This window comes from Terrapene carolina, unplaced genomic scaffold (assembly GCF_002925995.2).
Source record: "Terrapene carolina triunguis isolate 2854851 unplaced genomic scaffold, T_m_triunguis-2.0 Scaffold211, whole genome shotgun sequence".
Classification (NCBI taxonomy): Eukaryota; Metazoa; Chordata; order Testudines; family Emydidae; genus Terrapene; species Terrapene triunguis.
The window spans coordinates 33,003,657-33,015,886 of record NW_020664562.1 but is presented as its reverse complement, the minus strand read 5'-3'; the positions used below and the strand labels follow the sequence as shown (position 1 = coordinate 33,015,886).

Below are 12,230 nucleotides of genomic sequence, written 5' to 3'. Positions count from 1 at the left end.
GATTTACATGTCCTGTGGCCAGGTGTGTACAAATGGAGACGAGATTTGCCTTGCACACATATTTTTAGAATTTTTGCTCATATAGGCAAAAAATATGTCTATACCTCCTTTGTTATTCTCCTTCTCCTACAGGAAGTAGAAGGCTTCCGAAGTCCCTGGGCCACAAACAGGCCAGAGCAAGTCCCTCTGACTGCTGTCGACTCTGCAGGGAGTTTCTCTGAGGATGCACTTGGTTCACTGGAGCCACTAGCTGGATTGTATTAGCTTGGAATTTTGGTGCAGGATGTTAGGTCCAGCTCCATATTTGGGGAACTTCTATTGCCTGTTATGGCTCATTGCACTTTAATAAATGTCTTACACTCCTTTAGGAGGGAGGTATCTTAGAGGACATTTTCTGTAACATAATTATGTTTTCTACCATTTTTCTCTTATGTATATTGTCTATCTAAGTTACTTATATGGTGCCCATCATAGCAGTATCTGAGCACTTCACAGTCTTTAATATATTTATCCTCACAAGTCCTCTTGATAGCACTTCTCTATCATCCCTATTTTCTGGCTGGGAATTGAGGCATTGAGTGGCTCACTGACTTGCCCTAGATCACACAGGAAGTCTGTGACAGAGCAAGGAATTAAATTTGGTTCTTCCAAGTGCTAAGCTAGTACTCTAACCACCAGGGGTTCTGAAACTGGGGGTTGTGACCCCTCAGGGGGTCACGAGGTTATTACTTGGGGGGTCGCGAGCTGTCAGCCTCAATCCCAAACCCCGCTTCACCTTGAGCATTTATAATAGTGTTAAATATAAAAAAGTTTTTTTAATTTACAAGGGGAGGTCTCACTCAGAGGCTTGCTGTGTGAAAGGGGTCACCACTACAAAAGTTTGAGAACCACTGCACTAGACCATCCTGTGTGTGTGTTTCATATAAGAGAAATCTCCATTAGCTGTCAGGAGAATAGGTCGTAGGACACACAGTTGAACTATTCTGATTTCATCCAATAGGAGACAATCTCACACATGCACACTAACCAATTTATCACAAGGGGATGATTTGGGGTCAAGAACAATTTTAGCCAATAGTAATACCAATGTGGCCACTGGAAACTTTTTAGTTATATAAATTATTAAAAAATATGTCCAGAATCTGGAATTATAGGGATGCTTCTTTGATATCATAGGGCATTACTGTTAAAAGATGATCAGGAACAGAAGGGGGGGAAAAACTGCCAAGGAGTATCTTTCCTCCCTACTTGCTGCTTGTTTAGTCAGAAAAAATAAAGATTAGGAAAAAAGTAAAATTCCATAAATTACACATTAATTTTAACAAAACAAAAAAAAAAAGGGCTGTAAGACATCAGGAAAATTATCAAGTCCCTCGATTGCATTTCTCCCCAGAGCATTATAAAATCCATTGAGCTTACATGACATAATGGTTTCTCTAAAAAGCTGCAGTAGAACTTACAACTAGAATAGCATAAAATTCCTGGTGTGGCAGAGATTGTCATGGTAACTGCATATTTGTTTAATAGTGAATCACAGAGTAAACAGGTTGATAAAACCAAGCATTGTACGTTAATTTGTTAGGCTGCCCAAGAACTGTTGCAAAGCAGTGAGGTCTGATCCTGACCGATGTTGAACATCCATTCGCTCTAATGGAAATTTCACCTCAGTCAGCACTGCAGGATCAAGCTCAAAGCCTGTAACGCTGCTTTTTTTCTTGGTTACCAGCTTCAGAACGTCACAATTCCTCAGGCTCATGAGAGGTCACAGTTAGTAGGCTGCTTAAACATATGATTAGATTGAAACATTTGGGTTCTGGTTCTGTAATCCTTGCTTTCACAGGTAGGCCCTCCAACTTCAATAGGACTACTCATGTGAATAAGTAATATTCAGGTAAGTAAGAGCTGCAAGATTGGGCCCTGGTAGCAGTCCAATGATTATGAGCCTGATTCATGCCAAGTAGTACTCAGGAATAGTCAAACTAAAATCAATGTAATATTATAAGGAAGGTATTGCACAAAGAAGGGCTGTCCCTGGATATGGGGGTGGTGTTGGAAGTTCCCAAGGTGTACACCCACTGACTCCCCCCCAGCAATTGGAAGTCCTGAATTATAGTAAGAATAACCGCCAGCACTTTCTTCTGGTTTATATATATATATATATATATATATATATATATCTGAGCCAAATCAAACCATTTCTCCATTAATGACATTCTTAATTCTCTATTTACAGTAAAACTAATCGGAGTATAAATATACTAAATGAAAATATTTACCTGTTGTGAATAGGTCCTCTGAACTTTGGGTCAAATTTCCTTGGTTCACCTGCATTTAAAATAAGATATCATAAAAAACAGATCCTGGTAAAAATATGAACTATGTTCTTTTAACAGCAGTCCTTCAGGAACATCCTTCCGAGATGCCCAGTGTAACCCGTTCTAGTAAATTAATTCTTGGGAGCGATACCAGTATCTCATCACTTACTTTGACCTGCTCTGTGATTGCAGAAGAGGTCAGAGCTTTGGGTATCTCTCTATCTTAGTTACTTATATAGCCATCATTACTTTAGTACCAAACAATCTTTAATGTATTCAATCTGAAAACACTCTTGTGAGGTAGGGAAGTGCTGTTACACCATTTTACAGACAGGAATGTGGCAGAGAGAGTCTGATCTGCCCAAGGTCAACACAGGGAGGCTGTGGCAGAACAGAGAATTGAACATTGAAACTGTGTCTCCTGAATAAAAAGTGAATGCCCTAACCACTGGATCACCCTTCAAGAAAGCTAATGATTTGGAGCCATGTCTGCAGCTCCCATGCAACTACAGAATCTATACGAAGGCTAACAGAATTATGCTCACTCCAGGGTCTTATACCATGCTGCTTGGAATCGATAGCTTTTACAGGAGCCAATGCCACATCGTAGCAGTATGCAGGGGTAATATATGGTCATTAGCCTACAAGGGGATTAACGTTAGCTCACTTTGCGCTTCTTTGCACAGGTGCTCACAGGACATAATGAGGCAATCCTGGAGACTGCAAGCCAGTCAAGTTGTCCAGCAGGCAGGAAGGAAACCTCTAGGGGTCTACCGATTTACCATTGCCCTGCATCTTCTGTAGTCATTTATACCAGCGCAAAGTGAATGGAACATTCCATCCTGCTACTTGAAATAGGTAGCATTTGCACTGCATGACTTCACTGGGTGTCACGCAATGGTGAATCAGGCCTGGATCTTGAAACACAGAAGGAGAGGACATTCTGCAGAATGGGTGCTGGAACTAGGGGTGCTGCCACCCCTCCAGGCCTGAAGCGGTTTCCATCGTATACAGGGTTTACAATTTGGTTCAATGGATCTCAGCACCCCCAGTATACAAATTGTTCCAGCACCCCTATTCTGGAGTAAGAAAGATGCCAAACCTCATACAGGAGTGAAGTGATGACACAGGCTGGAGTTTCTGTTATTTTATTGCCGCATCAGATGAATTGTTTTGTTTATTTGTTAAAACGGTTTCTTGCTCAATGTCCTGCCGAAAGCCTCAAAGAACAACACAGGCAGCTTCTGTTGTTTTTTAAGGTTTTTGCTAATCCACCTGGCAAACCATCCTGCCACTTACACTCCTTTATTCTACCTGGCCCCTACAGGCCTTGGTGTGACAACAAAATCCACCACAGACATCAGTGGGAGCAGTGCATGAGAAAAGAGCGCAGGACTGGGCTGTATGGTCAACAGCAAGCCTCACCCCAGAGAATGGCAAGCCTGCAGAAGTGCATTTTTGATAACAAAACTTTAACTGTATCTGGGCTGATATATGGGCTTGAGAATGACAGTAACAAAAAATAAACATCAGCTATGATATAAATGATACCAGTAACTATAACCAGATATTCCTTGCTACAGATAAGCATTTGCAAAGCCACAACTTCACGGTTATCAGGCGTTTGTTAACAAATTAATCAAAGATGTCTTATGAGCATATGTTATAAAATACATCTGGCCAAAATAAGGAAAGTAGAGTGATTTTTTTAAAGAAGTTATATGTGGCCATTTCTGCAATTATTTTAAACAGGGCACTCTTCCCAATGTGTTTCTTCTAGATTCATACTTCATAAGAGAGAAAATGTTCAATGCTGTTTCAATTCCTTTTGGGCTTGTAGCTATTTATTCCTTAAAACTACTCACTGAGAATATAATTGCAAGTGTTCATTTGAAATAAAATGCTTTCTTTGCAACTCCTTCCCCTGCCCAAGCTCAGTTAAAAGAAACCACAAAAAAACCAAAACCATTTGATACCTGGTATTTTGCAGATTAATTCAGGTTTCAAATTAAGCAGAAAATTTGCTTTTGCTGAAGTTGTGGTTTTGTTCATTAAACTCATAATAAGCCCCAGAGGGTTTGGAAGAGGGAGTGTGTTATTAGAAAGAAACCAAAAATGAACATTCTTCAAGGGAAAAAAAGAGGCACGAAAAACCTTTATTTAAAATCTCTCACTGAAAAATTTAGAATCTCTCTCATGACCTCCAAAAGTTTCTCTTTTCTACTGGTTCACTACTATTTTATCAAGACTCATTCTGAATGTTATAGTAAATGTACCAATTTCCCTGGACTTCTTTCCTCCTCTCATTCCCTCCCCCCAGCCCCCAAAAAAACACCTATAGAATTTCATAGGAATGAACTCAACAAAGTTCAATAGATACTAAATAGGCTTCTACAAAATTCATTCTAAAACCCACAGAATTTAATAGATAATAAGATCTATTTCAAGAAATTTGCAAACCAATCTATACATTCTAATAGAAAATCATATCCCTGCAATAGAATTCTATAGGGCCACTGAAACATTACTAGAAAGGATCTCATTGTCTATTAAGGTCAGTAGAAAATTCCCACAAAAGCAGTTCTGCTAGCTTTCCTGGTCTCTCTCTGCTTCTCCTCCCTCTATCAGCACCTGTCTTGATTACCTGAGGCTCAGCCACTCCAAGACATAATGGGACACCCAAAATCCCCAAGCAGCCTGGTCTTGTGCAATCTGAAAGATTACCTACTTCTCTCTAAAGTGTTAAAATACATTACTACTAATTTTTTCCATGAAGAAAGAAGCAAAATACAACTTTTGTACACAATACTATCAATATATATATTACTACAGCACAAATCCGCATATCTATCTAATCCATTACAATAAGATTATATACATGTGCCAAACAGGTCTGCTTCATACAAATGAAAAAAATGAATATATAAAAATACAATGTACATAAAATTCATGACTGTCTTCTCAAAATTTCTTTCCCAAATAAACTACACAGTTAGACTTTTAATTGTACTTTCCTCTCTCTCTCTCTCTCTGCCGGAATACCTGATATAAGCAGTGTGTATCTTCAAAACAGCTTACCAATCCCCAAGTTTATACACCTTCTCCAAAACAGCACCATAAGAGAAGGCATTTTTCTGTTTTCCAATGTTTTAATTTAACAGCTAAAAAAGTTACCAGTACTATTTTAACCCAACATTATATTTCATCCAGAGTTAATTTTAACTGCTATGTTCTTTAACAAAAATTTGAAGAAGATTTGTAATAATTCTGTTGGCTGACTTCCCATTTCTGATGTAAATTAGCCATGTGAAACATTAGTAATAACTTCAATTAGTGCCATTGTCAAATCTACCTGACAACTTCAACTCTCAAGGCCCAGATCCAAAGAGGTAAAGCATCATCCTAAACCCCAAATTTAGGCATCTCTGTATGGCACGGCTGATTATGAGAGAAGAGTGAGACAATGTACTGTGAGGCCTGGTCTACACTACAAAGTTAGGTTGACATAAACCGCGTTATACATTATTAACTCAACCTGCGTCTACACTACCGAGTCCCTTCCGCCGACCCAAAGGGCTTGTAAAATCAACTTCTGTACTCCACCTCCACGAGAGATGTAGCACTTCAGTCGACAACCACTCGTTGGTATGGGGATAGTGTAGACACTGTTGTATACAAGTCATTATAAGAAAATTCTCATGCCCCAGTTACAGAACAGCCCTTCCCATTGCATTAGATTGTATACATTCTGTCACATGGTCCAGTCCCTGAGGCCCTTGCTACAGGGGTAGGTACTTACTGCTGTGACTGTCACTAGGCCCATTGAAGCTACCCTAGTCTGCTGAGTATGAAGCACACCCACAGTCTGCTGGTTTCATTCAGAAGTTTCTAGTGGGTAACTTTTGTCAGTATAGAGATTAGGGATTTCCAAAAGAGACATTGTGAATTGTTTGTATATTTCAAAGAATACATATACACCTATATAAGACTTCAATAATAATTGCAGACTTATACATGTTTACAGTGACTTCTTGCTTTACTGTCAGCTGAGAATACATAAAAAATGAAAGAAGTAACCACTGTTAATACAGGGAAAACCATATACATTTCAGTTCATATTACTGAAGAGAGAGGTATGTTTTGCAGTCAATATTTTGTTTTTTAAATGTAGGGAACCTTACAGTTGTATTTAAAAATGATAATGATTCTACCAATATGCAAGGGCATGAGCTTTTGGAGCAGGTAATTTTATTCTTTCTCCAAATAAGTAAAGCTGACTCATTGTTGATCTATGAGGGGAACACATATGGGTATAAATGGAGACATTCTGTGTGGATTTGGAGGTGCAAAACAACATTATTTCCTAATAAGCACTATAACAGTATTGATTGTTGTTCTGTATGACCTATGTTTAGAAATGTTTGTTTTAACTTTCGGCCAAATTCTACCCTAAAATAAGCACACACACACAACTCCTGTTGTATCCAATGTAATCTGAGCCTGCTTTTAAGGGGGTAGATCCTAAGAAACCCAATATTAAACATATGTCATCTATATTTTTATTCTACCAAAAAAAGTTAATGTAACATGACTAGATCTCATTTTAGAGACTATTTTTATTATTAACAATGTTTTTAAAACTAGCATATATAGCAAATGCTAATTTCACTGGTGCAAACCAGTACGTAAATAGCATCTTTTAGTCATCCCAAGCATAGCAAAGCTAGTGGTTTCCGGTGTACCTCTTGGGATGTAATGTGTTGGCAATAACATAAGAAACTATTGAGGGGGAAAATGTGAGCTCAATAGGCAGTTTGTTCACCTAGCTTACTTGTTTTTAGGGCCGCTTTTAAAATAACTATGCTAAAAGTAAAATTCTTCCATTTACACCTATATGCAAACGAGCCACTAAAGAAAAATGCTTAGGATAAGTCAATTTATCACAAGTTCGCAAAGCAGTTCTGTGATCAGCGATAACAACTTTCCAGAAATCTCCTATCTTCTACAGGTTTATGATGAGAACTAAATTAAACCGGTTTATCAGTTCTGCCTCTCTCAACAATTCAGAAAAGATGTAAAATAAAAGACCCCTGAAAACATCACTGTTTCTGCAACAGGTATTATAGAAAGGAAATGTAGGATGGGGCACATTTCTGGTGCCGCATGTCAAATAGTCTTTACTTCGTTGCCTGTGATACTTAGTCGGACAGAGCAGCACTACAACCAAAGTTCCAACACAGAGAATGTCAGTGTCAGAGGGACCCCGTGGCAGCGAAAAGAGGTAATACAGAAGATAATAAAGGCAAGTCAAAGTTAAACCCCACCTATAATAAACAACACTTACAGTAAGTTAAACCATAAGCAATGACATCCATCTAAGTGACAAAGAAATAAGTCATCTACCTTAATAAAATAACTAAGGAGCAGCATCAAGACCACGCAGTGCTCAAATTTACAACCATTATGTCCATATGAGTTTAGCTGTGGTGCGAAAAGGAATGAATTATTTACACGCACATTTGTATTACATAATATATATGTATAGTCAATGGAGCTATGCCAATTTACACCAACTGAGGAGCTGGCCATGTGTATGCATATGTGTAAATATTCTCTTTTCGAACATTGTCTAAAATCAAGTAAGCAATGAGGTTTTGTATGGACCCCACTCTTCAGACTCAGGGCCAGTAAATCCGCCATCTTTGAAAACTGTTTGTTCAGTTCTGCCTCATTCTTGTCAATCATTTCATAACAGCATGTTGTAAGCTACATTTCCACAGTATTGTTCACTCAAGTATCTCAGAGCTCTTTCCACAAACAAAAAGAGTCCAAACTTTAAAAGCTCAGCTGCATTTGCATTTAAAAAGCCTGACTGGCACTGCAAACGGCAGATTTCGAACTTCCTTTTTGAAGATAATGAAGATAAAGTCAGGATGTAATAGTAGTGTATACTCTTTTAGTGAACATTTCAATGTGCATTTTAGTTTCCTCGATAATGTTTAAATACTGTGCCACCCACTAATGCTGATTAAGTTAGGATTCCATCAGCATTTCCATTAAAACCTCTGAATTAATATTATCTGGGTTTATAAAGTATTCATAAAATATGATCATGCTGGAAATAATAAAAAAATATCTTCCATGACAGACAGTACCCTCTTTTCCCACCAGGGAGGAAAGGCTGATCAGCACCTAGCAGTATCAAGCTGCAAAGTAATAATGTTATGGTGAAAGGTACTAATGGCTCGCACACTAGAGATCATTGATACATAAGCACACAGCATGAAACTATCCATAGAAAGAGTTTGAGATGCCATGCAGCAACAGCCCTTAACTGTTGAGGGTACTACTGCATGAGTTAGAGCACTCTTCTTTGGATGGTCTGTTAGACCTTTCTGAGGCCAGCTCTACACTAGAAACTTTTGCTGATATAGGAAAATCACTAGGAGGATGATTTTTAAGATATTTCTATAATCTTAGGGTATGTCTACACTACGAGGGTAGTTCGATTTTACTTAAATCGAATATGTGTAATCGATATTGCAAAGTCGGACGTGTGTGTCCACACTAAGGACAGTAATTCGACTTTGTGAGTCCACACTAACGGGGCGAGCGTCGATATTGGAAGCGGTGCACTGTGGGCAGCTATCCCACAGTTCCCGCAGTCCCCGCTGCCCATCGGAATTCTGGGTCGAGCCGCCAATGCCTTCTGGGTAAAAAAAATGTGTCGTCATCCGTCCGTCACTAACGCCCTCCCTCCCTCCATGAAAGTGCCGGCAGGAAATCAGTTCGCGCACTTTTCTGGTCAGTGAGAGCGCGGACGCCACAGCACTGCGATCATGGATCACGCTGCGACCATCGCTGCACTTCTGGCCGTTCTCAACAATTCGCAGCTTATCATACACCTTACCCTGAGGCAGATGCAGAGTAATCAGGCGAGGAGGCTACGACACCGCCGTGATGGCCTGAAGTCGGAGAGTAGCACAGAGCTGTCAGAAACCACGAGCCCCAGCGCCCAGGACATCATGGTGGCAATGGGTCATGTGGATATCGTGGAACGGCGATTCTGGGCCCGGGAAACAAGCACGGACTGGTGGGACCGTATAGTGCTTCAGGTCTGGGATGAATCCCAGTGGCTGCGAAACTTTCGCATGCGGAAGGGGACTTTCCTCGAACTTTGTGAGTTGCTGTCCCCTGCCCTGAAGCGCCAGAATACCAGGATGAGAGCAGCCCTCACAGTTGAGAAGCGAGTGGCCATAGCCCTCTGGAAGCTTGCAACGCCGGACAGCTACCGGTCGGTTGCGAACCACTTTGGTGTGGGCAAATCTACCGTGGGGGTTGTTGTCATGCAAGTAGCCAAGGCAATCGTGAAGGTACTGCTCCCAAAGGTAGTGACCCTGGGAAACGCGCAGGTCATCATAGATGGCTTTGCCGCGATGGGATTCCCAAACTGCGGTGGGGCTATCGATGGGACTCACATCCCTATCCTGGGACCGGACCACCAGGCCAGCCAGTACATCAATAGAAAGGGCTACTTTTCAATGGTGCTGCAAGCACTGGTGGACCATCGGGGACGGTTTACAAACATCAACGTCGGATGGCCGGGCAAGGTTCATGACGCTCGCGTGTTCAGGAACTCTGGTCTGTTTAGACGGCTGCAGGAAGGTATTTACTTCCCAGACCACAAAATAACTCTTGGGGATGTGGAGATGCCTACAGTCATCCTCGGGGACCCAGCCTACCCGCTAATGCCCTGGCTCATGAAGCCCTATACTGGCGCCCTGGACACAGAAAAAGAACTCTTCAACTACCGGCTGAGCAAGTGCAGAATGGTGGTGGAGTGTGCTTTTGGCCGTCTCAAAGGGAGATGGAGAAGCTTACTCACTCGCTGTGATCTCAGTGAAACCAATATCCCCATCGTTATTGCAGCTTGCTGTGTGCTCCACAACCTGTGTGAGAGCAAGGGGGAGACCTTTATGGCGGGGTGGGAGCTAGAGGCAAATAGCCTGGCTGCTGATTACGTCCAGCCAGACAGCCGGGCCATTAGAAGATCCCAGCGGGACGCCCTGTGCATCCGGGAGGCTTTGAAAGCTAGGTTCCTGAGTGAGCAGGGCAACCAGTGACTTTTCAGTTTGTGGACAGAAAAGCTGAACCTGCCCCTGTTTCTTTACCCAGTTCATTTGGACTATCCTCTCCAGTTACATACCCCCTTCACCCCCTTCCCCTTCCCAAAAAATAAAATCATTTCTATTTTGTTAATGAACACCGTTGTCTGTATTGCTGTTTTCACGGGAATGTTTTAAACCGGGGACGCAGACTGTGGCGGGGGGCGGGTTTAGTGTTCTGATGCAAATGATGCTTCTAAACTCCCGGAATGACAGGCTCCGCACTGGTGGACTGGTTATTTCAATGGAGCCTGCCAGCACTCCTGGGGGGGACTGCGTGTATGTGTCGGCTATGTGACTTTCTGGCAGGGGGGGTAGGGTTACATATCCCCTGCTGCGTGGATCTGTGAGCCAGGATAAGGACCGCTGCATAAGATCTGTAACTGCCCTCCCCCGCCAAAAAGTCACAGAGCAACCCCCCCGCCCCCGAACATGAAAAACACCTCCCAGACTGACCAGGGTAACCAGTGACTGCACTGTGTATGTGTCCTGATGCTGGACCTGACACCGCCTCTGTACCCTGCTTAAGGTCACTGTCCTGTCCTATTACCAAGCCCCTTCCCCCCCTCCAGACAGACTCTCCCTCAAAAGAACCTGACTGAAACAGTAATGAACAGAAACAAACATTTTATTGTGAACCACACATGAAACGTGGGGGGTGAAACTTGGACGGGGGCTTGTGTGAGGTGGGTAGGAAAGGACTTATCAAATTTTGGGGAATGTCAGCCTTCTAGTGCTAGAGCAGTCTGCAGGGGTTGACTGAAAGTTTTAACGGCCCTTGCCGCCCCTCCTTCTTTGGACTTTGGGTGAGGGTGGTGTGGGACTTGGTGGCGGGTGAGGGCAGTTACAGATAGACTGCAGCGGGGCTCTGTCCTCCTGCCTCCGCTCTTGCAGAACATCCACAAGGCGCCGGAGCGTGTCCGTTTGCTCCCTCATTAGTCCAAGCAGCTTTTCAGTAGCCTGTTGGTCCTCCTCACGCCACCTCTCCTCCCGTTCCATGACTGCTCGGTGCATTTGTGACAAGTTCTCCCTCCACTGTGTCTGCTGGGCTGCCTGGGCTCGGGAGCAGCCCATTAGTTCTGTGAACATGTCTTCACGCGTCTTCTTCTTCCTCCGCCTAATCTGCGCTAGCCTCTGGGAGTGTGCTGACAGGCTGGGTTGGGAGACAGTCGCAGATGTGTCTGTGTGAATTTTAAAAAGGGAGTGAATTCCTGAGACAGATAAATGAAATTGTATACAAAGAACCTAGTCTTTCTCTGTGAACAAGACCATGCACTGAACCTCTCACATGCGCACTCAGGACAAGGTCGAATTTTCGGCCGTCGCCTTCAGTGCCTGTGGACTTGCGGTGGTCTTGGAGTGATCAGAGAAGCGTGGCTGGAGACCTGAACTTCTGGAGCGGGCAATCATGGTAAGCCGTAGACTTGTGGCTGCTTAAAACTCCAGCAGTAGCACTGGCCTCCTTTCGCATTGAAAGCAATGCCAGTCTCTGCTGCCAGCAATCAGGACAGCATCAACTCTGCCCCTGTCCCACCCCCTCGCGGCTGTCCCAGGGAAAGATCCCTGTATGCTGCCCCTCTCCCTCCACCGCGTGGCTGTAAAGCAGTCCCAATACTAACAGTCCCCTCCCTAATTCAAAGCAGGGCGTCATGAGCGACATCACCCTCCTGAGGATCCCGGACACCCAGAAGGAACGCATGCTGCGGGAAAGCATGCAGAAACCGGGGCCGTATGCCGCCATGCTATGTCG

The 12,230-nt window shown here is 42.8% G+C and overlaps 1 protein-coding gene across 5 annotated transcripts in view; it reads right to left on the bottom strand.

The window, feature by feature from the left end:
• The window catches only part of LOC112107617 (choline transporter-like protein 5), a 199,052-nt gene that overhangs the window by 89,853 nt on the left and 96,969 nt on the right, over positions 1–12,230 (bottom strand). For all 5 annotated transcript variants that reach the window (XM_026655798.1, XM_026655799.2, XM_026655797.2 and 2 more), the window contains exon 2: positions 2,277–2,325. In XM_026655798.1, coding sequence (XP_026511583.1) covers positions 2,277–2,325 — 49 coding nt within the window. The remainder of the gene's footprint in view (positions 1–2,276; positions 2,326–12,230) is intronic.